The sequence below is a fragment of the Scleropages formosus genome, chromosome 1 (assembly GCF_900964775.1).
Source record: "Scleropages formosus chromosome 1, fSclFor1.1, whole genome shotgun sequence".
NCBI lineage: Eukaryota > Metazoa > Chordata > Actinopteri > Osteoglossiformes > Osteoglossidae > Scleropages > Scleropages formosus.
The window spans coordinates 27,566,487-27,593,493 of NC_041806.1; the positions used below are offsets into that span (position 1 = coordinate 27,566,487).

Below are 27,007 nucleotides of genomic sequence, written 5' to 3' on the forward strand. Positions count from 1 at the left end.
TAACTGGGGAATAGCAAATAAGTCAATCACATGACAATGCAATTTTTTTTTCTTGTACATTTTATTCCATGGTGATTGCACAGGTTTCAAGTACTGGTCAGATGTGGCCAGAAGAAAAATAGTGATTCTTTTAAAAAGAGGATTTTTTTTTTTTCTTCTTTTCTTTCCCCAGGTGGTATAGGAAGAATGGTTTGCATCAGGAGGTGTAGTGGTTAGAGGTGCTGCATCTGCACTTGGAGGTTGCACAGTTGAATCCATCCTCCTGTTGCATTTTGACCATGGTACTTAGTCTGAATTGCTGCAGTATATTACCTTGCTGTATGGAGGGGTGAATCATTTTTAGTAGGTGAAGTGTGTATCTGGTGGAAAAGCATCAGGAAAAATGAATAAAAGCATTTAAAACTGCATAGTACAGGAATGTGCAAAGTACCATCCCCCAGGTCACTAATCTCAGCAGAGCCAACAGGTTAATAAAGGTGTTGATATTTTATGTATCTGCCTTTTTGTTATGAGGATGGCTTGACACAATGTTAGATTATGTAAGCGCTCAGGCATAAACTGTATTGACATTCATTCTGCTATTTTCCAAAATAATTTGTCCTGGCAAGGATTGTATTGTTTTTTTTCCCTTAATTTTTTTTTTGGTAAAAACTGTCACGGGAACCAGGGATGTGTTTTTCCCATAACAAATAAGAAATTTATCATTTTTGACAGTTTGTGACCAAGCCATTTGCACCATGGTCAATGCTCTCCTGCTGCTGGCTGTGCAGGTGGGGCGCTTGCTGTGCATTCACCTGTGGGATGGCAGGGCTGTGTATTTTGAGAAAGCGTTTTCAGTCACCTGCCTCTGCAGAACCGGATGTAAAGCAAAGCAAAGATCTGTATCAGGACATAAAAGGAAGCAAGGGATGGCGTGCCTCTGCAAACTGCTGCAAGAGGAAGTGTGTGTGGCTGGGGCCGGGCAGAAGCTGGCAACCCCAGTTCCTCTCCATGCTGTGACTCAACGCGACACAGAAAGCATGTGCTTTCATCCCTCCCCCTCGATAAGTGAGGGTGGGACTGTGCCAAAGCCGCTTAAATTTGTGGAATGGCTCGCAGTTATCGGGCCCGCCAGGCCCAGAGACAGAAGCTCACCACGGGGGACCCTGCCGAGGAGAGTCTTTCGTTCCCTTCCGCAGAACCCCCTAAGCTGCCGACTGCAGGGATCCATTTATTTTTATTTTCCGCTGCTCATCAAAAAATTACACTGGATCCAGTTCCGAAGCTCGCTCCCCAGTGATCGTCCACGTCGCCCAACAACAGGCCCTTGAGCACCACTGCTTCCAGGGCCCCTTTGTGGCTCCCACAGGAAGTGAGATGTGTTGGGTGGGTGGGGCTTCAACTGGGAGCGCTTGCCGGGTCACGTGGTGCTATGACGGCAGTCGTGTTGGCGGAGCTTAACCCGGTGCCTTTGGAGCGCGGTATGGGGCCACTGGGGCACCTTTGGAAATGATTTCACTGAGAAAGATGATATTGATAGGAAAACAAGCAAGACATTGAACACAGCACATCTTGCCTCTGATCTGCCCAGAAAAAAATCATAGTTGAGAATTATTGCCTAACTGTCAGACGGATGACAAAAATGTGCGCCATATTACTACACGTATGATTATACCACGTTTTACATCCCAGCTGTCAGCAGGCTGAAGCAACGCTGAAATGAAGGACTTTCCATCAGCCGATGAAGAAAAAGGAGCAGATCTGAGTTACTTCCTACTGCGTTCCATAACACGGTGTTCAATAAGAACTTGTCAGGGACTGGAAGGTCCAAAATATTTATTATATTTATTCCATATCATATGTAGCTGATGCTTAAGCTACGTAGTTATTTAGTAGGCACTACATTACCTGTTGGCCATTAGCAATAGCATGGAAAGGAGTTTTACACAGATTTGTTTGGACACCGGGGCTTTGGGTGGGAGACACACACACCCCGTTTGTCCCAACGTTTGATCGGCGGCTCCGAGGGTGATTCCTGCGGCCCAGAAAACGCACATTTCTGCTGCTTTTCAGCGTTTCGGCCGCCATGCGGCAGCAGCGCGGCGCCTCCGACTGTCCGTGGACGATGACAGCTGCGCGCGGAGGGAGAGAGGCTCCGACTTCCTGCGCAGCGCACGAGCCGAGGCGCGCTGACATTGGCGCACGTGCCCAGGAAGCGCGAGACGCGCAGGCGGCCCCGAGCTTAGACGGAGCGGATGCTTCAGAGGACGCGGCTGCAGCCGGAGGACCGAGCGACGGTAGCTAAATGCGGAGCGAGCGCAGCGGGCGGAGCCGCGCGCCCTGCCTCCTCCTGCCCCCCTGCCCCAGATAGCATCGGGAGAGCCGAGCCGAGCCGAACCGAACCGAGCCGAGCCGGCTCAAGTGCAGCTGAAACGCAGCGCCCCCGGGCCCAGGAGCAGCAGTCAGTCTTCGCAATATAATAATGCTCACTTTCGGCGGATCGGGAAGCTAATAAATGTGCCTTTTAAATCGGTAGCAGCGATTCGAAGCAGCGGCGCCGTTATTTACATGATCCGGCGCTTTGGGCTCCTGGAGGAGCTCGGATGTATCACTTATGGCTGTTCTGAAGCTCGTCGATCAGGTGAGTCCTGCCAGAGTCAGTCAGTGCAGTTCCAGCCCGGTGTGTGTGTGTGTGTGTGTGTGTGTGTGTGTGTGTGTGTGTGTGTGTGTGTGTGTGTGTGTGCGTGTGCGCGCGCGCGCCGATCTGTAGATGTATGTCCGCGAAACGACGAACGAAGCGGAAGGGAAGTAAACGTTAGAGATTCAGATTGATTTGTGCTTTTTTTTTATCATCACAACGCGCCTTGTTTCGCCTGCTGAGTGATTGTTAGACAGTATTATAATGATTAGTGGCTGGTGGTGAACCGTTATTCCTCTGCTGAGCTACACACACCAGTCGCTGTGTGTGTGTGTGTGTGTGTGTGTGTGTGTGTGTGTGTGTGTGTTCCGACCGTACTACACCTGCTGCCCCGTTTCTGCGAACCTCCGTTCTCCGTCCCCTCGCTGACAGACCCGCTTCTTCGCCACTGCGACTGTCACGGATAGTGTAGAAGAGAAGCACGAATGTGGACCATCATCACGGGGCTTTTCTGTCTGTCTGTCTGTCTGTCTGTCGGTCGGTAAACGGTTGAGCGGCGGGATGCGGCGGTGCCCCCAGCGGATCGATGTCGCTGAGCGGAAGGTCTCCGAGGGACAGTCGGCGACAAGTGACACTGCGAAAGAGACACTTTGTCTCCATTCTCTACGTGTCTATAAATATCATGTACAGGAGGAGGAGGTTCCTCAGTGTCTGTCTCTGTCCTCACGTGTAACTGTTACAGTGGAACTGAGTGTGTCCAGAGTAGTCTGTGTGTGTGTGTGTGTGTGTGTGTGTGTGTGTGTGTGTGTGTGTGTGTGTGTGTCCTCTCACACACCATGGACACTGAGACCATCAAACAGGCAGATCTTGCCACTCTTCTCCAAATCCCCCCTGAGAATCCCTCCTGCGAATGTCCCTGAAATAAGTTCAGATTTAAAGAAGTTTACTGCACTTAATTACCTTCACCCGAAGCTGTCATAGAAAGTAATGCGAGTACTATAGATATATTTTAATTGTAGTTTTAACATTCGTAATAGTGTGAGAGTGTTAATTTCACACCACGTCATGTGTGGACCCCCCAGGGGCTCTTGTTGGGGGGTCTCTTTCCGACTGCTTTCAAAAGTCTTTCGATGTGTACCACAGAAATGTAACTTTTTGATTTTGATGTGACTTCTTAAAACTGCTCAATTATGCCGAGCGAGAAGATGCTGTAGTGAAGTGTGTTTATATATTGTACACTTGTAGCTGGGTGACAATAAATAATAATAATAATATTAGTTCATGTGATTCCTTTGTCCAGAGTAACTTACAGTGTTACATTTTTATACTCGAGTGCAATTATTTACCCATATATATGTACAGCAGGGCAATTTTTACTGTATCAGTACAAGGTAAAGGGGGGGCACGGCGGTGCAGCGGGTTTGATCGGGTCCTGCTCTCTGGTGGGTCTGGGGTTCGAGTCCCGCTCGGGGTGCCTTGCGATGGACTGGCGTCCCATCCTGGGTGTGTCCCCTCCCCCTCCAGCCCTGCGCCCTGTGTTGCCGGGTTAGGCTCCGGCTCACTGCGACCCCGCTCGGGACAAGCAGTTTCAGGCAGTGTGTGCGTGTGCATGCGTGTGTGCACAGGGTACGTACCTTGTTCAAAGGTGCTACACAGGGTTTTTCGCATGCTGGGCTGAGCTCACCTGCCCTTGACCGCGTCTTAGCTCGTTCATGTCCAGCTCTTCACCGTCCCTCTCTGTCTTTGACTTATCTAAGTGCGGCCTGCGGCCATGTCCCCGAAGGCCTCGAGAGGTGTGTAAAAGTGGTGTAACGGTGTAGCTGACTTTGAAGGAAGGCGTGAGCTGAAGGAACGCACGTTCGCTCCCTCCCTTCCTCTAGTGACTCTCTGCACCCCTTGAACGGGCTTCAAACCCTGTGGCGTGCAGAGGGTCGCAGGGACCTGCAAGCAGGTCGTGGGAAATGCAGCTTCGCTCGGAGGGGCCAGGGATCATGGGAAAATTTAAGACAGCGCCAAAAGTACGGCTGCGATGCAGCTGCACTCAGCGCCATGGACAACGTACTGCGCCCCCCCCCCCCGGCCAGTCATGCATCTCATTTCAGCTCCTGTACGCTGATCCCCTCCCTGAAGCTATAGCTGCATGTCTCTATATTTCTGTCTTCTCTACATTTCTTGTCCTCCTGTTGTATTTTGACATTTATTTTTAGTGCACACTTGCAGAACTGAGCACGCGTGGTCAGCTGTGCGTCGCCGGCCGAGTTGTGCACAAAGTGTGTGTGTTTCACACGTGTGTATCCAGCGGCGTGTGTGTCCAGCAGCATGCCCGACTGGTCTCTCTGCTCAGGAGTCTGTGCCAGAACGGAAATACACCGGAAGTTGTTGAGTCTCGACATCCTCCCCCATCGCTGCCCCCGCCTTTTCTCGCTGTCTTTCCGTCCCAGGGGTGACTTGGCATGCAGAGCTCGGGACAAATCTCTCGTCCGAAGTCTGTTAGAGTGTCCGTGACGTCCAGCCCATCACCTCATCATCTTTCAACGCCGCTCAGTTCAGTTGAATGTGGTTTATTGTAATGGCAAAGCTTGTCTAAAAATAGCAGCAGTGTTTTTTGGTTAAAAAAAAAAATAGGGATGTGGGGTATGAGCTGCAACCAGTGTCGGTTTTGATATTTATTGGCATTTGCGCATCACGAGTTTCGAGCGTTTGAGCTTTTAGGAAGTAACTGTGACCGGTAGCGCTGCAGCCTTTGGGAGTCCCCTTGGAGACCAAGCAACAAGGGGGGTGAGGGGGACGCTGGTGCTTCAAGTGCCAGCCTGTGTGTCGTCAGAACCTGGGCCAGCGGTCACGAGATGGAAGAAGCCGCTTAAACCCAGATACGGGGGCAGAAGGGGGCAGAAAGGGTGTTTGCATGTTTGTGTCAAAATGAGCAAGGCTTTATTCGCATTTGAGGAAGTTGTTGATTGGACAGGAAGGTGAGTGGGAGGGTGTACCGCGGTACAGCGCTGCTCTGTCGCTTGCTGAAAAAGGGGAACTGCAGCATTGCCGTCGGCTGCAACAGTATGTGTGTGTGTGAGAGAGAGGGAGGGAGGGAGGGAGGGAGGGCACTGTGTGTGCCCACAATGGACTGTGTGTGTGTCAGAGTCAAAGAGAGATGGTTCATTTGCCATGCTGTGCACTTGGGGGATGTCCTACATCGGCATGGGCTCTGTCTTCCAGCCCTTTCCCAGGCTGAAGAAGGGAGCCGCCGGTGCCCCATTTCTGCAGCGCCCTTGGTGGCGGAGCTCTCGCTCAGCCCACGTGCGTTACACGGACACCCGGGCCAACTTCCTCTTGCCCATATCTGTGACCCCACAGCCGGGGTGCAGTTCGTGTTTCCGCCGAGTAAATGAGTGGAAATAATAGCCAGGGCATTTCTCTGAGATCTTCCCTTGATGCAGAGCCGTGGTGCTCTTGCGGTCCTTTCGGAATATCCGTACCGTGATTGTGAGCCAACGTGTGTAAAAACAGGCGCGCTCTGCCTCTAGTGAGATGGCTGTGATTCTCTCCGATGCTGAAGGATGACCGTGTTTGGATCCTCCTGCCTCGAGCTCGGAATCGCGCTCGCGGTGCTCCTTGACTGATCTTCACATATTGCGCTGGGTTTCTTCAAGAAACTTCTAATCAGTGGTTGACTTCCCCACCTCGCCCCACCCCACCTCGCATCTGTGTCTGTGTTCTCCTCGAAGCGGAAGTGAAAAAGTTGAGTGTACTTCCTCTGTCATTTCTGAAAAGGCGAGAGGAAGAGAGGCGGCGGGGGGTGGGGGGGAGAGGGGGCGGGCGGCAACAGGAAGTGGCGGACACTCCTTTTTGTGAGCCGAAGACACGGCAAGCGCCTGCGGCTCACCTCCTCTCGGCCGGTCGCTCGCACCTTGCGCCGTGTCGTCATTAGATGTGTGACGGCAGCCAATGACGATGACCGTGTTTTGTGCCGAGAGCCGCACCCCCATCGTCCTCCAGCTTTTGGCGTCGATGGCCGTGTGGCACTTCCATATTTGGTGTTTTAGGTAGTGGCGCACGCAGGTCCTCGCTAACCTTCTTACTGGAGCAGTGTTAGAAAGGGCGAAACCCTCGGAAGAGTTTATATTCATTCCTCCTGATTGAATATCTCTCCTCCCACCCCCATTCTAGTACACAAGTGCAATAAGGCATCCCATAATTACTGCACCTTCCACTAACATATGTCACTGTAAGTTATTTTATAAAAGTTTATCTGGACTGTTGGAGTGTATTTGTCATTGCTATCATCATTGAAGTTATTTATTTATTTTTTTGCAATTTCGTTATTTACTCGGTTTTGTAATTATGATTTACTTTCATTATTTAATTACACACACACACACACAATGTCTATTTATCCTGAGCAGGGTTGCGGCGAGCCGGAACCTAACCTGGTAACGCAGAGCACGGGGCGGGGGGGACTCGAACCCCAGACCCACCACAGAGCAAACCACAACCAAACCCACTGGGCCCCCCTTATTTAATTACATTCTGTTATATTATTCACTGTCTGGTTTTCATTTTTGTCCTTTTCTTTTTTTTCCCCCCATCGTATCTTACCTGTATGCCTAACATTCTCTTTGTGAGCCATGGAAATTTCTGGCATACCTGTGGATGGTCTGTTGTGTGGCCTTAAGGAAATAGGGGGGTTTTGAGCTTACATGCGCAGTGCAAAGGCTGGGATAGGGTAACATGTGGGGAGACTCTGCACAAGTGTAATAAACCATTTTAAGCGTATTTGTGTCCCGTTGTTGAGACTCTGAAAAACCTGGAATTGTGTGAAAAGATCAACTCCGACAGCTTGTGTTCGTAACATGTTGCTCTTTCACTTTTGATGTTGCTGCTCTTCCTAATATGTAAAAAAAAGTTCGCTGCTGTAAATGCTCCATTACAGTGGATCACACACACACATTTTCAGAACCGCTTGTCCCGTACGGGGTCACGGGGAACCGGAGCCTACCCGGCAACACAGGGCGTAAGGCCGGAGGGGGAAGGGGACACACCCAGGACGGGACGCCAGTCCGTCACAAGGCACCCCAAGCGGGACTCGAACCCCAGACCCACCGGAGAGTAGGACTGCGGTACAGTGGATCAATCGTCTGCAATCTGCCAAAGCCCTCTGTTGCCTTGCAGCCGCACGTGCCGTAACGCTTCGGCCCGACTCTGCAAATCCAGCGCCCGTCGTCCCTCCGCCTGTGTTTCGGATGGATTGCTGATCGCAGCCCTTGCGGTGTCTGCTGGGCTTTCCGGAGATGGAAAGTTCAATGTGGTTCATTATAGGCCATCAAAGGGCGAGAGAGAGTGGGGTTGAGGGTTCTTCGTGGCTCTAGCTAGGAGCCGCGCGGTGGACAAGTGTGACGGGATGGGGTCGGGGGGCCTCGTTAACATTGCCCACGCTAACGTGACTGTCGGCCCCCGCAGCCCCCACTGATCCAGGCCATTTTCAATGGCGACCCAGAGGAGATTCGCATGCTGATCTACAAGTCGGAGGACGTCAATGCTCTGGTAAGTGTCCCGACTGCCTTTCGTTCACCCCCGGGAATTCAGAATCTGCATTGTGTTTTCATCCATTGTCATCTGAGCATTTTTTCCTCTGCTCTTTGCATCTATTTACATTACATGTACTCATCTATCTGGCACTTTTCTCCAAAGCGATTAAATAAATTTTCCGGTTATTGATCCATTTATACAACTAGGTAATTTTTTACTGGAGCAATTTAGGATAAGTACCTTGCTCAAGGGTATTACAACTGAAGGTGGGGATCAAACTTGCAACCTTTGGGGCAAGTAGCTCTAACCACTACGCTACCAGCATCCATAGGTAGATATTTACACGTTTTGACAGCTGTCACATTTACCTTAATATGTTATGTTCCAGGACCGAGTTTTGGTCGCGATGTCTAACAGCAACTGTTCTTGCGCTGTACGAGAATGTGTGCTTGTTGCACTGCCTTATGTCATTGTTTGGGTCTCCGGCAGTGATTTTTTTTTTTTTTGTATGCAAAACTTTTCATCTGTGTTTCCCTTCAAGCTACATTTCATTCGCAATAGCGCCATGAGTATTCTGATGGTGTATCATGATGCACTCATGGTGTGTGGAGTATTATGATGCACCATGAATATTCTGATGGTGCAGAAATGGGGGGGGGGGGGAAACAGAAGAGAACAGATTTAGAAATGAAAGTGAAAATAATAGGGCTGCATGAAAATGCTATAATGTATTTCTGAATTTCTTTATGAGATGACTGTATTCATAATGTGCGAAATTACGTAAAAAGAAAATATAACACAACCGTGCTATACAACGCACCTTTCATGCACATTAATTGTTCACGTATCATTACGGTCCATATAATACACAGGGTTTTCGGAACCGAACCCCAATGTTAACATCGGATCACCTCTATATTTTTGTTGATTTGATTTCTAAATTCAAGTTGTAAATGATTTGCTAGTAAGATCTGGGTTGAGGTGCGAATGCCTGGGTGTACTCAGTATGAAAATGTGGAGTAAAAGCAAAAAGCTGCTGTGTGTGGAAGTGAACAGGAAATTCTGCATGCGGTAGAAGCGAAGAGGAACAGAAGGGCTTGCGTACCCATGTCTGCTGTAGCCACTCAGTCTTCTCTCAACCCCAGGATGCGGAGAAGCGCACCCCTCTCCATGCAGCGGCTTTCCTTGGTGATGCCGAGATCACGGAGCTGCTCATCCTCTCAGGTGCACCCTCCTGCCGTCTGCCTCCATCAGTCATGCCGTGGCCGTTACTAACACGTCTTGTATAGGGAGACACTTCTGTTCTCGGGATAAGACTTGTGCTGGTGACCTGTATCTTTGTACGCTCGCTTCACCCCGGATTCCTCTCAACTTACGACCGTTTACGACAGCCACGCCGTTAAAATTATTACAGGCATCCGTAAATTTGCGAAATAAATCCATTCCTGGAAATGAAGCAGGTATAGACATTTTGGATACCGAAAGCCTGTTTCCCTTCATTTTAAATGGAACAAATATACAAATATGAGAATGTGTTTCTATCCCACCCAGAAACCCCAAAACAAATTGTGCCAAATATCCCTAGAACAGTGCAGAACACCTACAAAACGATCAACTGATGATTTCAACACAATATAAAACACTTATATGAAATAATATGGGAAATGTAATTGTCTGTACAACAGGGTGCGTAACATAGTGCTCCTGGGTTATTCCCACTTTTCTTTTGAGTTGCTCAGTCCTCCACAGGATGTGTCAAAAACCAGGCAGGGATGCACTGAGCGTGTTGCATTTATTGTACAGTATTTACTGTTTATATAACAATAAAAGAGTGCACGCTGCTGCTGAAATGTGCATACACACCCAAAAAAACCATCGGCTAAACTTCTGAACCTCGTTTGGTGACTGATGTATCACAACATCAGTAGCAAGGCACCATAATTCTTATTGAGTGAACCAGGGTCTCTATTAGCGATTGCATTTTATTTACAGAAACATTCTCTCTTATTCATATACACACACACTGATATATGTATTTCTACATCTGAAAACATTTAGAAATGGAAGTAAAAATAATTGTGCGGCATGAAAATATAATGCTGTACATTATATGATAATAATAATACACACACACACACATTTTCTGAACCGCTTGTCCCAGATGGGGTCGCGGGGAACCGGAGCTTAACCCGGCAACTCAGGGCGTAAGGCCGGAGGGGGAGGGGACACACCCAGGACGGGACGCCAGTCTGCCGCAAGGCACCCCAAGCGGAACTCGAACCCCAGACATACCGGAGAGCAGGACCGTGGTCCAACCCACTGCGCCACCGTGCCCCCCTGATAATAATAATATTTTAACCTTAATAATGTGTGAAATTTGTGAAAGAATATAACAGCCCTTTTTCACACCGTAGCATTCATGCACTGCACTGTGTATATATATATATGGTTTATATACTGTGTCTTGCAAAAGTATTCAAACCCCCTGAAAGTTATTAATATTAGAGCGTATGAGTCCACAATAAAAATACCAATTGGAAAAATACGCCTCTAAGTATACATGTATGTATTTGTAATCCAGCCAGTGCTGGTAACTTTCAAGGGATTTGAATACTTTTGCAAGGAACTGCAATATAAGCTGTTTTTTTTTTTTTTTTTTTCGATGTTAGACGAGGTCATCAGAACGGAACGCCATTGTGAGTGAAGGACCACCTGCATATTTTCTCAGTATAAATATTTTAAGAAAGTATGCACTATAATAAAGTTGTCTGACAATAGGAAACTGTATTATGTATGCCTGTAACTGTAACTGTATGCCCTTCTCTTTTCTTCCCACCCTGGCCATCCACAGGGGCACGCGTTAATGCCAAAGACAACATGTGGCTGACCCCTCTGCACCGGGCTGTGGCATCGCGCAGCGAGGTGGGAACAACAGCAGCGCGCATGCAAATGCACACACTGCTCCCTAGAGCCTCGCACCCTGATAGAGGCTCTACTGCCATTTGTCCAACTCCTTGGCTGAACATCCATAATAACTTTAGAATGAGAAACAAATGGAAGCAGCTGTCACTTACTTTATCATTTGCATAAATTTGGTAAGTGTGGCTGATACGGATATTGTTTGGTAATAAAAATCTTTGCATGCTGGATTTGATAACACCAACATTTCGTACAGTGGTTATAATTTCCCTGTACACAACTGATGGTGTGCAGAGATGGGGTTCCTCACATCTTCCTGCTGGAGCAGTGTGTACGTGAACTTTCCAGCTTTACATAAGATACCGATAGACTCTTCCGCAACACGCTGCCACGCACACACACTATACGGGGTGGTGGGGCGCTATCGCATGACAGAGATGACGCATTGCAGGAAGAGCAGCGACGGAATGCGACTGGTGTAACGGTGTCATCGTGCCATGATGCAAAGTATGCAGGGCAAACGTTGTCCCTGTGTTTCTCACACGCGTCCCGTATCCCAGGAGGCCGTGCGCGTGCTCATCCGCCACTCGGCGGACGTGAACGCTCGTGACAAGAACTGGCAGACCCCACTTCACGTGGCGGCGGCAAACAAGGCCCTGCGCTGCGCCGAGGTCATAATCCCGCTGCTGAGCAGCGTCAATGTGTCCGACCGGGGGGGGCGCACCGCCCTGCATCACGCCGCCCTCAACGGGCACACCGAGGTAATGTGACTCGACTCTGGGGCTCAGGGTTTATTCTCCGAATGGGTTATACCTATAGCACACATGTGGGGACAGACACAGCTTGCTTTGACGCTCCTTTACACCCAGGCACACACACACACATTGTCTGAACCTCTTGTCCCATACGGGGTCACGGGGAGCCGGAGCCTAACCCGGCAACACAGGGCGTAAGGCCGGAGGGGGAGGGGACACACCCAGGACGGGACGCCAGTCCGTCGCAAGGCACCCCAAGCGGGACTCGAACCCCAGACCCACTGGAGAGCAGGACCTGGTCCAACCCTTAGGAAAAAACATGAGCACAGAGCTTTAAGGCGTCCTGTCCATCTGCTGCTCCACCTGTCAGTCTATCCAGTCGCTAATCACTTGATGGTTGTATTTTTTTTTTTTTTATTCCAAACGTTAGCTGATTGCTCTGCTCATATGTACTCTTCGTTACTGAGCAACAGCCCCGGAGCTCCACTGAGAACCCAGCACTCCCTCTACTTGTGCTGGAACTCCTACGCCTACAATAAAAATAACCAAACGCAAGCTTTCTCCCCCCTGCTGGAGACTACCTGGTGCTCAAAGTATTGAGGTATCAGTGAATGTTGTGCAATATGAAGCGCGTTCATAGTGAGCTGTAGGAACCCTCACCCACCCTGCCCCTGGCTCTGTCCCCTTTCTGTGTCTCAGATGGTTCAGCTGCTTCTTTCTAAGGGGGCCAACATCAATGCCTTCGACAAGAAGGATGGCCGGGCTCTGCACTGGGCAGCGTTCATGGGTACAGCAGCTGTTTCTTCATCATCATCATCATCATCATCATCATCTCTGCGAGCTTTTCAAATGACCTCAAATGATGTCCGTTACTTTACTAGACATATTCGGGATGCAGTTGCTGAGGAATTGAACTGAGCTTCACTCTTTCGCCCGCAGGCCACCTGGAGGTCGTGTGTCTGCTTGTGAGTCAGGGGGCAGAGATCAGCTGCAAGGACAAGCGGGGATACACCCCACTCCATGCTGCAGCCTCCAACGGGCAGATCGCTGTAGTCAAGCACCTACTGAACCTGGCAGTGGAGGTACTGAGATATAGAGACTTCTGCAGAAATAGCGAGATGCACCAAAATATTGATACATACTGTGACAGTGACGCCCATGCAGACACATGCAAATTCCACACAGACTGAGCTGGATTCAGAGCTGCTACCCCCTACAAAGAGCTCTGCTGCTGTGAAGCATCAGCGCTACTCGCTGTGCTGTCGAAAGTAAAAAATGAAGTAAAAGTAAAGCATAAGTCCTATCAGGGATTCTCTCAAGCCTCTATGCAGCTCTTTGTAATCTATTGGCTTTATAATCTATTGTAACAGGTGGCACAGCGAGTAGCGCTGCTGTGTCACAGCGCCTGGGTGGTGCGAGAGGACATGTATTCGATCCCCCTTCAGTCTGTGTGGAGTTTGCATGTTCTCCCCGTGTCTGCGTGGGATTCCTCCGGGTGCTCTGGTTTCCTCCCACAGTCCAAAGAGATGCTGTTTGGGTTCACCTGTAGTGTGTGAGTGTGAGAGAGTGTGTTCCACTGATGTATGGATGAGTGACCCATTCTAAGTAGTGTATCTAGCAGTGTAAGTCACCTTGGTGAATAAGGGGTGTGGGCTGATAACAGTACGTAGAGTTCCTTGGAAGTTGCTTTGGAGGAAAGCATCTGCTAAATAAATAAACGTAAATGTAAAAGCCAAAGGAATAAATGCGCCTGCAGATGATAAAGTGGGATGTTACCCACCCACCGTGACACGCTTTAACCGCAGTTCCAAGGTTTCCTCGACCCAGGAAGCAGCCAGATGTTGGACATCACGGCCCAAGTGCTCTATGTTTCAGTGGAAGGTCCCTGGTGCAGGTATAAGTACACGTGTCCCTGTTAGACAGGAAACTCTGTGTGCATCTGCATGCTCCTCTCTCCAGATCGATGAAGCCAATGCCTTCGGGAACACGCCGCTGCACGTGGCCTGCTTCAACGGGCAGGACGCCGTGGTGAGCGAGCTCATCGACTATGGCGCCAGTGTCAGCCAGCCCAACAACAAAGGCTTCACGCCGCTGCACTTCGCCGCCGCCTCGACGCATGGCGCACTCTGTCTCGAGTTCCTGGTCAACAGCGGTGCCGATGTCAATGTTCAGGTGGGCCGTGGGACCCCCCCCCCCCCACTCCCAAGGCTATACGTCATTTTCACACTCTTCTGTTCCCCTTTGTCTCTTGTTCTTATGGGCTCCCCTTCTCACTCTGTATCTCTGCTCTTTGGTGCGGCACAATTTCAGCCTTTTATTCTTATACGCTAATAATTACTGCTGGCTGTCGAACTACGATGGGGTTTCGATAAAATGACTTCGTGGCAAATCTCAAATCCCTGTATATTGTATTATACAAACTACTGGCATACTGTATACAGTAATATTGTGGCGCGGAGCACCGTGGGTTTGGATGGGACAAAGAAGGACGCGGAGGCAGCATTCATAACGAACGATTTATTCGAACACCAGCATAAGGGAAATGACGCTCTTGGTCCGAGGAGCCCGTTTCCTCCAGGACCTGTGCTTACGGCCAGCCTGCCTAGCGCTCTTAGGTTCTCTCCCAACATACTGGCAGACACAGTCAACCCACCATTTCCCCCCGAAGTGCCCCCAGCGGTTACAGACATTATTTACAGATTTCCCATAATGCAACTATTTACATTAAATCAGTAACGTGGGTCGTTACAATATAATAGTATACTATAGTAGTAAAACGAGGCATGGATGCTATGTTATACAACAAGGAGTTTATTTTGACTAATTTCACTCATTCTTATCAAAATTGTGCTAATACAGTTAATATATTGTATATTAATATAAATAAAGTACAGTATTATAATTTTGCTCTATTTTCATTTTGCACTATTTTTTTTCCACATTTATTTCTGAATGTGAACAGCCGTCTAAGTCCAGCTGGTCCTATGTCCCATATGTGGTCGTTTTAAGGACCACGAGTACTAGTGGAGTGTTAATAAGTATAAATATCGGGCGAGGAACCAAGTCCCTCCACATGAATTTGTTTCTTAGTCATTTTTTATGGCTTTTTTAATTTTCTGTTTAATTTCTTTAATGGAAGCAGATGGCCAGCACAACATGGGGAGAGATCAAAATGTGTGTGGAGTGTTGGGGGCAGCATATAGACAATTTGTGCCGACATTTAGTTATGGATGTGTGTGACGGTGTCTCTGTGCACCCCTGACATAACGAAAAGAAAAGAAGAAAAGAAAAGAAAAGAAACAGTTTTAAAGCAGTGCCACACAGATTTTTTTTTTTTTTTACTGTTTTGTACACTTTCAGCTTTTTTGCAATGTCATGACTGCAGTGAAGACACCCAGTACTCCGTGTGTGTGTGTGAGTGTGTGTTTTCTCTCTGTTACCTTCCTTCAGTTCTGTGCTTATCTCTTTTTTCCAGCTTTCTCCTTTTCTTTCCCATTTATCCTCTTCTCCATGCACCTGTTGTCCCTTCTCTCTCGGACGTAGGTATTCATTATGTCTTTCTCAGACTTTATTTGGGCCTTTAGACCTAAAGGTGGCAGGTTCGACTCCCACTATGGTTGTAGTACCCCTGAGCACGGTACTTACCCTAAATTGCTTCAGTAAAACTATATAAATGGATGAATACCTGTAAGTAGCTTAGCAGTGTAAGTCACTTTGGGGAAGTGTCAGATAAATTAATACATATAAATGTAAGTTCATTTTGCAACAGATGCAATCAGTGTGATGACCTGGTAGGATTTACCACATGAGAAACGTGGTATGTTGTTGTACCTGTTTCCTACACTGATCTTGTCTGTTCTCCACTAAGCCGCCTGTCACTTTGTGTCTCCATGTCAGAGTCGAGACGGCAGGAGCCCCCTGCACATGACGGCGATTCATGGGCGCTTCACTCGGTCCCAGACCCTCATCCAGAACGGTGACTGTGCGCTATTTTGTGACCCTGTTCCAACCGTGTCTTTGTGTGTTCAGAGGGAGTGGAACTTGGAGACTCTGCTGCGGATTTTGGGCACATGATTTATGCTCCCATTACCTCAAGTTACCTGGGGACAGCTGGTAGCGTAGTGGTTAGAGCTGTTGCCTTTGGGCTCACAGGTTCAATTCCCACCTCCAGCTGTTAGTACCCTTGAGTGAGGTATTTACCCCAAATTGCTCCGGTAAAATTACCCAACTCTATAAATGGGTAAATAATTGTACCCTTAATTAAGTCGCTTTGGAGAAAAGCATCAGATAAATCGATAAATCAATAAGTGTAAATGTATGTCAATGAAAAGCCTAAAAAAATCTGCTCTGCCAATGTCACCACAATATAAAATACATTTTGAAGGCTTAGATAACTTAAAAAAAAATGTCATCAACTCTAGTAATATGTGTAAAACTTTGTGCTCAGTTGTCATGTTTTTTGAGCTCCATTTCGCAGCGCTGAGAGTCGTCACAGGGGTTTTTACTCGTCGCTTTCGAGACAAGCGTCCGCAAAATAAACGAATGCAAATGCAATATCCGGAAAGAGAGCGAAGCAAACGTGCGCTTTGTGTGTGTGTGTGTGTGTGTGTGTGTGTGTGTGTGTGTGTGTGTGTGTGTGTGTTGCAGGTGGGGAGATAGACTGTATGGATAAGGACGGCAACACCCCTCTGCACATCGCCGCGCGCTACGGCCACGAGCTGCTCATCAACACGCTCATGACCAGCGGGGCCGACTGCACCAGGTGCGCCCCACCTCACGCGCCAACATCTTGCTGCGCGCACCTCGCGTCTCGCCGCATCACGCGGATTGTTAACGTCCCAGCAATCTCTTGTCGCTCCCCCCTCCCTATGCAGACGAGGGGTCCACGGCATGTTTCCCCTGCACCTGGCTGCCCTCAACGCCCACGCGGACTGCTGCCGGAAGCTTCTTTCCTCAGGTACCGTGACGCGGCGCTTATGACGTTGTAAATAACGGAGCGGCCGCCGGCGAGGGTACGAGTGGCGGTCCAGACGAAAACGGTGATTGTACACGCTGACGAGGATTGTGGCGGTAAAGTGAGGCTGTTTTCAAGGAGCCGGACGTGACGTTGCAATGGACGTGTAATCGGGGATGTGCAGCAATGAGTAAATTGCCGGCTTTTTCCGGGCCTCGCTGCAGTACCGCAGGAGTTCGCAATAGAGCAGAGCTGCCACCGGTTGCTCGTCAGTGTCGCCCCCCACCCCCACGTACATTCGCCCAGTCACACGAGCACTGGTTTTACAGTCCAGCAGGTGGCATAGTGGTTAAAGCTGCTGCTTTTCTAGCTGAAGGTCACAGGTTCGAATCCCACCTACTGTCCCACCCTTGATCGAGGTACTTGCCCTTTCATGGATGCGGTGAAAATCACTCTGCTTTATAAATGAGCGGTGGGGGGGCACTGTGGTGCAGTGGGTTGGACCAGGTCCTGCTCTCCAGTGGGTCTGGGGTTCGAGTCCCACTTGGGGTGCCTTGTGACAGACTGGCGTCCCGTCCTGGGTGTGTCCCCTCCCCCCCCAGCCTAATGCCCTGTGTTGCTGGGTTAGGCTCTGGTTCCCCGCCACCCTGTATGGGACAAGCGGTTCGGAAAGTGTGTGTGTGTGCATAGATGAGCAAGTCACCACAGGTAGAGTGATCCTGCCGGTCGCTTTGGATAAAAGCATCAGATAAATGAATGAAGGTACATTTTGGATTATGTTGTCTTCTACCTCAAGATGTGTAGTAGTAAAGGAGATTTGAAGTGTACCGCAGTGCGCTTTACCTCACTTTCCTGGTCACGCTGAGCACAGAGGCACTGGAAACGCAGCAACTGTAGTTAAGGCGTCACACTGAGGTGTGCTGGGAAAACAGGATGTGTGTTATCAGTGGGTCTCCTGTGCCCCTATAGTGTGTCATGTGGTGCAGGGCAGGCAGATCTTTATTACTGTTACAGTCCACCCCCCACCCCCCGTACTTTGATTCCCGTATTGTCAGTGCTCTTTGTTTGTGTCCAACCCCCACTAGTTGTTCCTCCCCCTTGATTTCACCCCCCTCCCCCCAACATAAGGTGTGTCTCGGTGACCAAATGCTCTTGTCCTCAGGCTTCCAGGTGGACACCCCGGACAGTTTTGGAAGGACCTGCCTGCATGCCGCAGCGGCGGGGGGGTAAGGCCCTGTCCCTTTTTCAGCGTTCATACAAACGATTTCCAGCCGCTGCTCAGCGAAACCCTTCCCTGTCATTCATACGCGGGGTCACCTCAGAGGACTTGTGTCTGATCCCAGCGACGGACTCGATGTCTCTCTCTTCCCGCAGCAACGTCGAGTGTGTGGAGCTCCTTCTGAGCGGCGGAGCCGATCACAACCGGAGGGACAAGTGTGGCAGGTGGGGATCTGGACACGGACGCTGGGAGGAGTTCATACAGGGATCCAGTGAGACAAAGCGATACAGAGATGGGGTCTCATGGGAAATTTGGACGGAGGTCTTGGGGTGTCACCAATTTTGGGTTTGAGTGGTTTTCTGCATCACCGTACAGCGCTGCTTGAAAGTATGTGAAGACCTTGTGTCCCTTGGTTTTACCGCAAAACGGTTCATTCAGAGAGAATCAGTGTTTCTCATGTGACATAACAGGTGTGTAATGACCAGTTCCATATGTTTCTTTAGATGAAATAGTGTGTGTAGTAGGAAGAGGGCAGTAAAAATAAGTGTAGCCCAAGTTGAAGTGCTTAAATCAGGTAGGTAAGTAGAGTCGGGGGTGTAAATCATAGTCATTCGTGTTATACGATTATTTTAACATTTCGATTTCACAAGTTTATTCTAATGTTTTATACAAGAATAATGACCATCCCTTGAGGGTTCACATACTTTCAAGCTGCACTCTATGTCACAGTACACACCAGGTTTCCTGAGATACCATTTCGGTAAGTGATATTTTAGAGTTTGATTACCTTCGTAAATAAGTGGCACTCGCAGGACCGCAGATAAACCTCAACGAGGCTTTAACTGCTGGGACAGGATCGAGGTGACATATAGCCTGACGTGTCAAGATACGATTTCAGGAGCTCCGTTACACATCACGTGTTCAACAGCCATGTGTGCTTCCCTCTCTGTGTGCGTTTACACTCACAGGACACCGCTGCACTACGCCGCTGCCAATCGTCACTATCAGTGCCTGAAGATGCTGTTGTCCCGCGGGACGGTCATTGATGCCGCCGACCAGTGGGGGCGTTCTGCCCTGCACTATGCTGCAGCCTCGGATCTGGACAGGAGGTGAGACAGCGTCACCATTCGGACCTGCAGGTACCGGAGCGGGGTGGTACTACAGCCTGAGGTGTAAATCGAACCTGCGACCTTCGGATCCGAAGGCAGCAGTGCTAAGCGCTACTCTAGCGGCCGTTCTGTTTTATAGGGGCGTGTCTCTGGGAGCCTCTCTGAGTTTACTTGTTTTGACTTTCCAGAAGGCGCCGTGAGGTGCTCGAGTCTGAGAGCGAGGGAGTACAAGCGGAGCGGGAGAAGGAGGCGGCACAGTGAGTGGACCGGGGCGGGGGTCCCTGCTGACATCCCAGATCCCTCATTTCCAGCACCCTGTAGTCGTGCAGCTCCGCCTTTTCCTTCCCTGCTGTCATCGCAGCGTCTCACCGATGGTTTTGTCGTCCTGTCTCCTCCACAACGGGTCCGAATGAACAGCCGCTCTGCCTTTTGACCAGTTTCATTGTAGCCTTTGCGCTCCCGGCTGTCCTGCCATCTAGTGGTGATACTGTGATACTGCAGTAGAGCAGCAGGTCACGCCAGGGAGTGTAGGTAGAGAAATACTTTACTGCAGAGTTCCTTAACACCGGTAACTTACTGCATCGATTGCTGTCTTACTCTGCATGGTGGTGACTTTCTCATAATACTCACTGTAGATCAGTGTAAAACACACACACAGTGTAATGCTGTGTACTGTAGTATTTGTGTGTTTTTACTTGGCTTTGTGTCTTTACATATGGATCTGTTTGTGTGTGTGTGTGTGTGCGTGTGTGTAGGTGCCTGGAGTTCCTGCTGCGGAGTGGGGTGGGCGCTACCCTAAAGGACAAACTGGGATACAGCGCCGTTCACTATGCTGCTGCCTATGGACACCGACTCTGCCTGGAGTTGGTGAGGACACTGTCCCCCTCCCACACACACACACACACACACACACACACACACACACGGAGTTGTGTGTACTGCAGTTGTCCGACTGTACGAAACACGCCACATCCGAGGGTCTTGCTGGCAGCCTGCACTCGGACAGACAGGGTTCGAAAGAGGCGACACGCACAGCACGACAAGTGTCCTCTGATAGAAAGCCGGTATCTTCTGGAAAACAAAATTCCTTCGAAGCACAAGTGAAGATATGAAGATATGAAGTGTCGCCCAGGGACTGAGGACAAAGCAGGTTTACAGGCAGATGTCCTTCCGTGATTAGGAGGAGGAGGAGGAAAACAGATGATTTTTTTTTCTTTTTTTTTTCTTTTTTTTTTTGTCAAAGATTATTTCAAAGACAGGGGTGCGGTGGCGCAGCGGGTTGGACTGGGTCTTGTTCTCCGGTGGGTCTGGGGTTTGAGTCCCGCTTGGGGTGCCTTGCAATGGACTGGCGTCCCATCCTGGGTGTGTCCCCTCCCCCTCCAGCCTTTCACCCTGTGTTGCCGGGTTAGGCTCCGGCTCCCCGCGACCCCGTATGGGACAAGTGGTTCAGACAATGTGTGTGTGTATTTCAAAGACTTATTCCAAAGGTCAGTGGCTCTGGGCCCGTGATTTCTTCATGAAACGTTTGTCCGAATCAGAGGCGCATCGGTTCGTATTGTACGTCCGTGTGGAACGTAAGCGCTAAGTGAGACGCAGGTGAGCTGCCAGGTGGAGAGCAGTAGGTGACGTGACGCCTCCGCTTCTCTTCCTCCTTCAGCTCTTGGAGCAGGAGCAGGACCGGGAGCAGCCGGATGAGCCCGATGGACCCAGCACACGGAGCCCTCTCCACCTTGCGGTGAGGAGGATCGGGGGGAGGTGTAGCGAGCTCCCAGGAGATCCCAGAATCTCTTCTGGTGCTGCTCTCAGTGGTGTTTCGTACCTGTAGGAACGACTGCAGTGCTGGACACACACTATTGTTCGGTGGTCGCCGTCACGGTGAAGAATTCCCTTTTATGACCAGAAATGAAACATAAATAATTATTTATTAAATATGTAATGATAATTAACACACACAAGCGCTACATTGTCTAACAGGGCTTTGCTGTATTTCTCACTGATGTCACACATTGTTCCTGCTAAAATAATGCTAATATGGAATAATAATTTAAATAGTGTATTTTAGCCAGTAGTGCAGTGCTTAGAGCTGCTGCTTTTGGACTCAGAGGTCGCAGGTTCAATTCCCACCTCCAGCTGCAGTACCCTTGAGCAAGGTACTTACCCTAAATTGCTGCAGTAAAATTATCCAGCTGTACAAATGGGTTAATAATTCTTGGTAGATTAATACTGTGCATCACTTTGGGGAATAAATGAATGCATTTGATGAATAAATGTAAATGTACTGTGTTTCGCTGCAGTCCTATGAACAATCAAAGGACATTGAATTTAAAATTGCTTTTCCCGAATGTCTTTGTCCATATCGTATGAACACTGATGAGCCGCTGTGCGTGATGTAGGGTGGTGTGATTGCGCTCCGTGCTGCACGTGTGTGTCGTGACGGGGCGACATCGAGTGCGGTTTACTGCTCCCTGTAGGCATACTACGGTCACGCTCAGGCACTGGAAGTGCTGCTGCGTGGAGAGCAGGAGGTGGACCAGAGAGATGAGGACGGATACACTCCCCTAGCTCTGGCATCCCTCAGGGGCCATACAAACTGTGTCCACACCCTCCTGAGTCACGGAGCATCTCCCAGGAGCCAAGATTCCAGTCAGGGCCACACGCCAGTACACCTAGCAGGTACTTTACCGACCGCTGGTGCGGGGAAGGGTTCGGCTCCGAGGGTTTTCCGCGTCCCGTCTCTCGGCGATCGACTGCTACGCATACGCTTTGCTCCGGACATCCTGGCAGCTGCGGCACTTTGGTGATGCCCAGTAATACAGCCGCATTGAAGCGCTCTCGGCCGCAACTCACTTTTGTGTTCCTGCCTCATCTTAGAATGTCGGCGCTTTAATCTGAAACAGCTGGAGGACTGACTCTCCTCTAGGACACCGTTGGCAAACCCTGACACGTGTCCATATGCCTCTCTCTCGCAGTCATGAATGGACACACTTCCTGCTTGCGCCTCCTGCTGGACGATTCTGACAGCGCGGACCTGGTGGACGCAACTGATTCTCAGGGAAGGTGAGGTTCCGCGCTCGGTCCCATCCCGCGTCTTCCCGTGTCTCCGTCCCCCTTGCGTCCGTCTCTGAGCGCTCCTGCTCTGCCCCTCTCGGCCAGGACGCCGTTAATGCTAGCAGTGGCGGGGGGCCACGTGGACGCCGTGTCCGTGCTGCTGGAGCGCGAGGCTGCCGTGGACTTGACCGACGAGCTGGGGCTCACGGCGCTGCACCTGGGGGTGAGTACGGGGCGGGGGGGGGGGGGGGGGGGGTCAGAAGGAGGTGTTGCGGGAATTTTCCCAGCTCTCACACGCTCTCCCTCCTGCCCACCGCAGCTGCTTTGTGGCCAGGAGGAGTGTGTGCAGAGCCTTCTGGAGCAGGAGGCCTCCGTGCTTCTCGGCGACTCTCGAGGACGCACCGCACTGCACTTCGCCTCCATCAGGGGTCACGCATCTTGGCTCAGCGAGCTGCTGAGCATCGTGTACGCCGACCCCCCCGCATCTCCGCTGACGGACGGCCTGGGCTATACTCCGCTGCACTGGGCTTGTTACAACGGTGTGCCTCCCCGCACACACATGAGCGTGCATGCATGCTTCCTTATGGGCAGCCTAGTTATTGCTGGTCACTGCAGTACAAACACACTTCCTCGGGGTGGTTGGGAGACGAGCCATCTGCACTATGTTTTAAAGAGCCCGCGCTGAAAGCGGACCGTGGTAAAACGATGCCAAGGTAAACTGATGTCATTCAGCAAAATGAAAAAAGCGTTTTTTTTCTAAAATCGACTTTGAAAACGTCTGCATGGAAACCGTTGACTCCAATGTGCTTTTCGACAAATCCACGGTTTCATTGACTGAATTTCACTGCATCCTCGTTGTATCCCCATGTTTTTCTTAAAATCCGTTTTCATGCCGTGGCTGTATTGCTGTTGTGCTTCTGTGAGATGCTGTTGTCTCTTGTCAAATTGCGAAGCTGCGTTCCTGGAGTGTGTGCGCATGTGTGTGTCTCTCCAGGTCACGATGGCTGTGTGGAGGTGCTGCTGGAACAGAAGATTGGTCAGGGCTTTGAGGGGAACCCCTTCACCCCCCTTCACTGTGCTGTGTGAGTGACTTCCGCTCAGACGCTTTTCTGCATTAAGATGGAATGGCATGGAGGGCGGCAGAAAACCTCTCTATTTACCCTGATGCTCACTGCGTGGGTTGAGCGTCACACTCATAGTGTTCCTAGACACAGCGCAGAACTTCTTTGCTTTCCGGTTCATGAAACCCAAAATCGGTGGCTAGGAGGACCGCTTTGGTCCTGACCTGCCTCTGACCTCTCTGCCTTCCAGGATAAAGGAGCACGAGTCGTGTGCCTCTCTGCTTCTGGATGCTCTGGGCTCCGCTATCGTGAGCTGCCGCGACGCCAAGGACAGGTGAGGAGCTCCCCAAACGCGCACGGTGCCTCTCGGCCGCCGTCGGAGACGCCCTGCTCGCGTCCTGCTCGCCATCCTTTTTCTCTCAGCCCTTCACACATCACATGCTGCATCAGCACCAAGTCCCCTGTCTGCCCTTTACCCCCTGAGCACTGCACTCGTACACCGATACACTATTAAGTGCACTATCTTTCAAGGTGTCATGGTTTTGAAACCTTGAACTGGACCTTTGACTGAAAGGCTGATACCTGAGAGCCAGGAGCACTCCTGCTCTAGAACCCTTTAACCCTGTAACTCCAGCACAGTTTGCGAACATGGCTCAGAGCTGAGTAGGGTGATGGAACTTTTTACCCCTCTGTTCTCAGGACTCCTTTGCACGCTGCAGCCTTCTCTGGACACGTGGACAGCCTGCAGCTGCTCCTGGCCCACGGGGCTTCGGTGGACGCGGTAGACGCGGCGGGCCGCACCCCACTGATGACGGCGGTTGTGAGGGACAGCGCGGCGGCTGTGGGTAGGAAGTGTTCGCGCGTTGCATGCGAACGTGAACGCGGGATGCTGACGCGACCGATGACCCCACACCCTGTCTCTTCAGAGCTTCTGCTGCAGCAGGGCAACGTCGATCTGAGCCTGGCCGACCAGAATGGGAACACAGCTCTGCACCTGGCCTGTGCTCATGTGAGTGCCTCTTGCCCTTCTCCCAACCTCAGTGCTTCTGTGTCCCATCTCTCCTACATGCCCCCTTGCAGGCATGAGCCCTTCATTCCTGCAATTGCAGAATAGATGAAGCATTGACCCAGAATATATTGCTGTTTCAGTTCAGTATGATTTACATTTATCTTTTTCTCCAAAACAACTTGCGGTGTTAAGTTACATACAGTTATTTAACAGTTATTTAACCCTCTATACATCTGGGCAATTTTCCTGAAGCAATTTAGTTACCGCGATCATGGGTACTACAGCAGCAGGTGGGAATCGAACCTGTGACCTTTGGGTCCAAAGGCAGCAGCGCTAACCACTACACTCACAGCTGCCCCCTAAAAGTAAAAGAATATATATTTTTGCAATGCGCTCTTCTCTCACAGTGACAGAGCGCTGAAGGAAGGATTAGAACACATACGAAGTTATTTATACATTAAATTACTACAGTAACTGTAAGCCAAGTGACCTCTGAGGAAAGGAAAACAAAAACTCCCAGCCAAAAGGCAAGGGCAGGGGTTGGAAACCTGTGAAGGTCCAAGTGCCAGTGGCTGCCCCCCCACCCAGGCATTCAAGACAGAAAAAGAGTTCAATTTATTTAATTAATTTATGAAGAAAATGACCCAACTGGATAAATGGGTAAGTAATTGTAAGGACTTTGATACTGAAAGGCGCTTTGGAGAAAAAACATTGGATAAATGAATAAATGTAGGGGAGGGCAGAGGGTGTTGTTTCTGAGTTACGCAGATCGGTTAAAGGGTTCGAGGGCAACGCAGTCGTTCCAACTTGCGTTTGCTGCACCGGCGCGTTCTCTCAGCACGCACTGACGGCGCTCTCGGCTTTTTCCCGTGTGTCGATGTTCCCTCTCGCACCCGTGCGTCTCCCACTTTCCCCCGTGTTGCCGATGTCCCAGGGCAAGGAGGAGTGTGCGCTGCTCATCATGGAGAAACTCGCAGACCCCGCCCTTCTCAACGCCACCAATGGCACGCTTCACACGTGAGTCAGAACAGCGAGACGTTGCTACTGGATCGCGGTGGACTGGTGCATCGTGTGTGTCGTGCGAGTGCTCACATGCTGAACGTGTCCCTTCTGGCACATTGTGCAGCCCCCTCCAGCTGGCCGCCCGCACGGGGTTAAAACAGATCGTGCAGGAGCTGCTGTCCCGCGGGGCCACTTCCCAGGCGGTCGACTCCAACGGTATGGCTCGGTCTGCGCTGCAAGAACTCACTCGTCGGGCCAAGGCTGCGTTCTGTGTGCTGCTGCTTTCGCTTCGCTGCCTTGTACTCTTAACCGGGGCGCCCCCTCCTGGCCAAACACCTGCTTCACAGCAGAGACACTTTGACAGACCTCCCCTAACTCAGTGTCGCTTTCTCCTCATCCCACCTCCTCGTGGTTCCGTCTGACCCCCCCCACCTGGCCTTTTCCTTCCTGTGCCCACCAACCCACCGCACCCCCCGATCTGTCTTGCGCTTCTTGCCCAGAGGTGGCCGATCGCCTGGCCCTCATTCTGGCCTCCATGATATCTTTGTGCTCCCCTTGCAGCTCCGCAGCCCACCCCCCTGGCGCCCTCCTGAGGGGACCACTGTGGCCAAGGAGAAACGCCACAGGGTCCCGAGCTGCGCGGGTGTCCTCAAGCGTCTCCGGAGAGGACGCCATCGAGACCGACTCGGAGACGTTCTGACGCCTTTGCCCCCCCATTGCCCCGTGATGGTTCCGCCCTGTCGGTGGATCTGTTTTTACCGCCTTGCAACATGGACCAGGTGCCAATAAGCAAACAGCCTCTCCTGCCTACATAATCTAAAAATGTGATTTTTTTTTCTTCTTCCACTGGATGAGACGACCATTTAATTGACCGTTTAAGCCATAACTTACTGTTTACATCAATGCAAAAGCTTAGGTTTTTTCTTTTTTTAAAGCACAAAAAAGCACAAATAGAACTGCAGTTGACAACAACAGCTGCCAGTAACCAAGATGTGCCAAATGAACATTTTAAATCAGGCAGTGACACCAAACAATTTTTTTCCCCAGTTATTTTTGCTACTGCACTGCATTCTTCTGAAAAGGGACAAAGTTCCTACCTTCTGCCTGTTCTGCATTTTTTCCTTTTTGAAAATTCAACTTTTTATTCCTTTTTCTCTAGTTTGAGATTACTTTGCAGATGAGTTTCTTCACTTCGTTCTTTTTAAAAAGCAACTGTGGAAGAAGTGAATGAGCAGTACAGGAAGGCGGACTGCGCTGAGCTCTTACCTTTGGAGGAACACAAGACAACTGCATCACTGCTTAAGTTCCCAGTCGTTTTAAAAACTTTTTTTTATGCTTTCACTGTCAAAGGATCTTTGTCATAATAATAGCAGGGCTGTGTTGAATTCACAGCAATCTAACGCACTTCAGTTTTAATGTGAAAGATGAATAATTGATATTTAAAAAAAAAAAAAAAAAAAACATTAAACACCCCTGATTTACCCAGACACATAATTGCATTTAGGGATTTCCAAATGGTTCAATGATCCTTTTTGAAATTTAAATAGGTACCGTCCACAGATGGAAAACGACACACAACAGCACATGCGGCGGTGCATAAAAGTTGCTATAAACGATTCCGCATATATTTCACGTCTCACATATATTTAAGCTTTGAACAAAGCGACTGATTCCAGGTGCTATTGTGCATTTGATCACCGTTTTCCTTCTCCCACTCGGAGGAGGAATCACTGCTGTTGCAGTGCCATCGCGCGGAGGAACTCGTACATCAGACCTACGTGTCAGCTTCCG

The 27,007-nt window shown here is 50.0% G+C and overlaps 1 protein-coding gene across 1 annotated transcript; it reads left to right on the forward strand.

The window, feature by feature from the left end:
* Positions 1–2,094: 2,094 nt before the first annotated feature.
* On the forward strand, positions 2,095–26,701 carry ankrd44 (ankyrin repeat domain 44). The gene is made up of 28 exons (XM_029258175.1): positions 2,095–2,620; positions 8,072–8,155; positions 9,286–9,364; positions 10,992–11,062; positions 11,620–11,820; positions 12,514–12,601; positions 12,754–12,896; positions 13,774–13,986; positions 15,712–15,790; positions 16,462–16,576; positions 16,689–16,771; positions 17,931–17,994; positions 18,143–18,211; positions 18,956–19,096; positions 19,285–19,353; positions 19,852–19,963; positions 20,754–20,831; positions 21,568–21,769; positions 22,066–22,153; positions 22,250–22,367; positions 22,464–22,683; positions 23,139–23,226; positions 23,456–23,539; positions 23,905–24,050; positions 24,132–24,214; positions 25,149–25,231; positions 25,341–25,432; positions 25,778–26,701. Exons 1-28 carry the CDS (start codon positions 2,594–2,596, stop codon positions 25,807–25,809), a joined length of 2,952 nt encoding a protein of 983 aa, XP_029114008.1. The 5' UTR covers positions 2,095–2,593; the 3' UTR covers positions 25,810–26,701.
* The last annotated feature ends 306 nt before the right edge of the window (positions 26,702–27,007 follow it).

What these genes read in the sequence shown, in the direction of transcription:
- ankrd44 (XM_029258175.1), top strand. Translation starts at nt 2,594, where the DNA reads ATGGCTGTTCTGAAGCTCGTCGATCAG. An exon ending in CCGGAAGCTTCTTTCCTCAG is followed by an intron (nt 16,772 to 17,930) that starts GTACCGTGACGC and finishes TCTTGTCCTCAG; the next exon opens with GCTTCCAGGTGGACACCCCG. An exon ending in GCCTCGGATCTGGACAGGAG is followed by an intron (nt 19,097 to 19,284) that starts GTGAGACAGCGT and finishes TTGACTTTCCAG; the next exon opens with AAGGCGCCGTGAGGTGCTCG.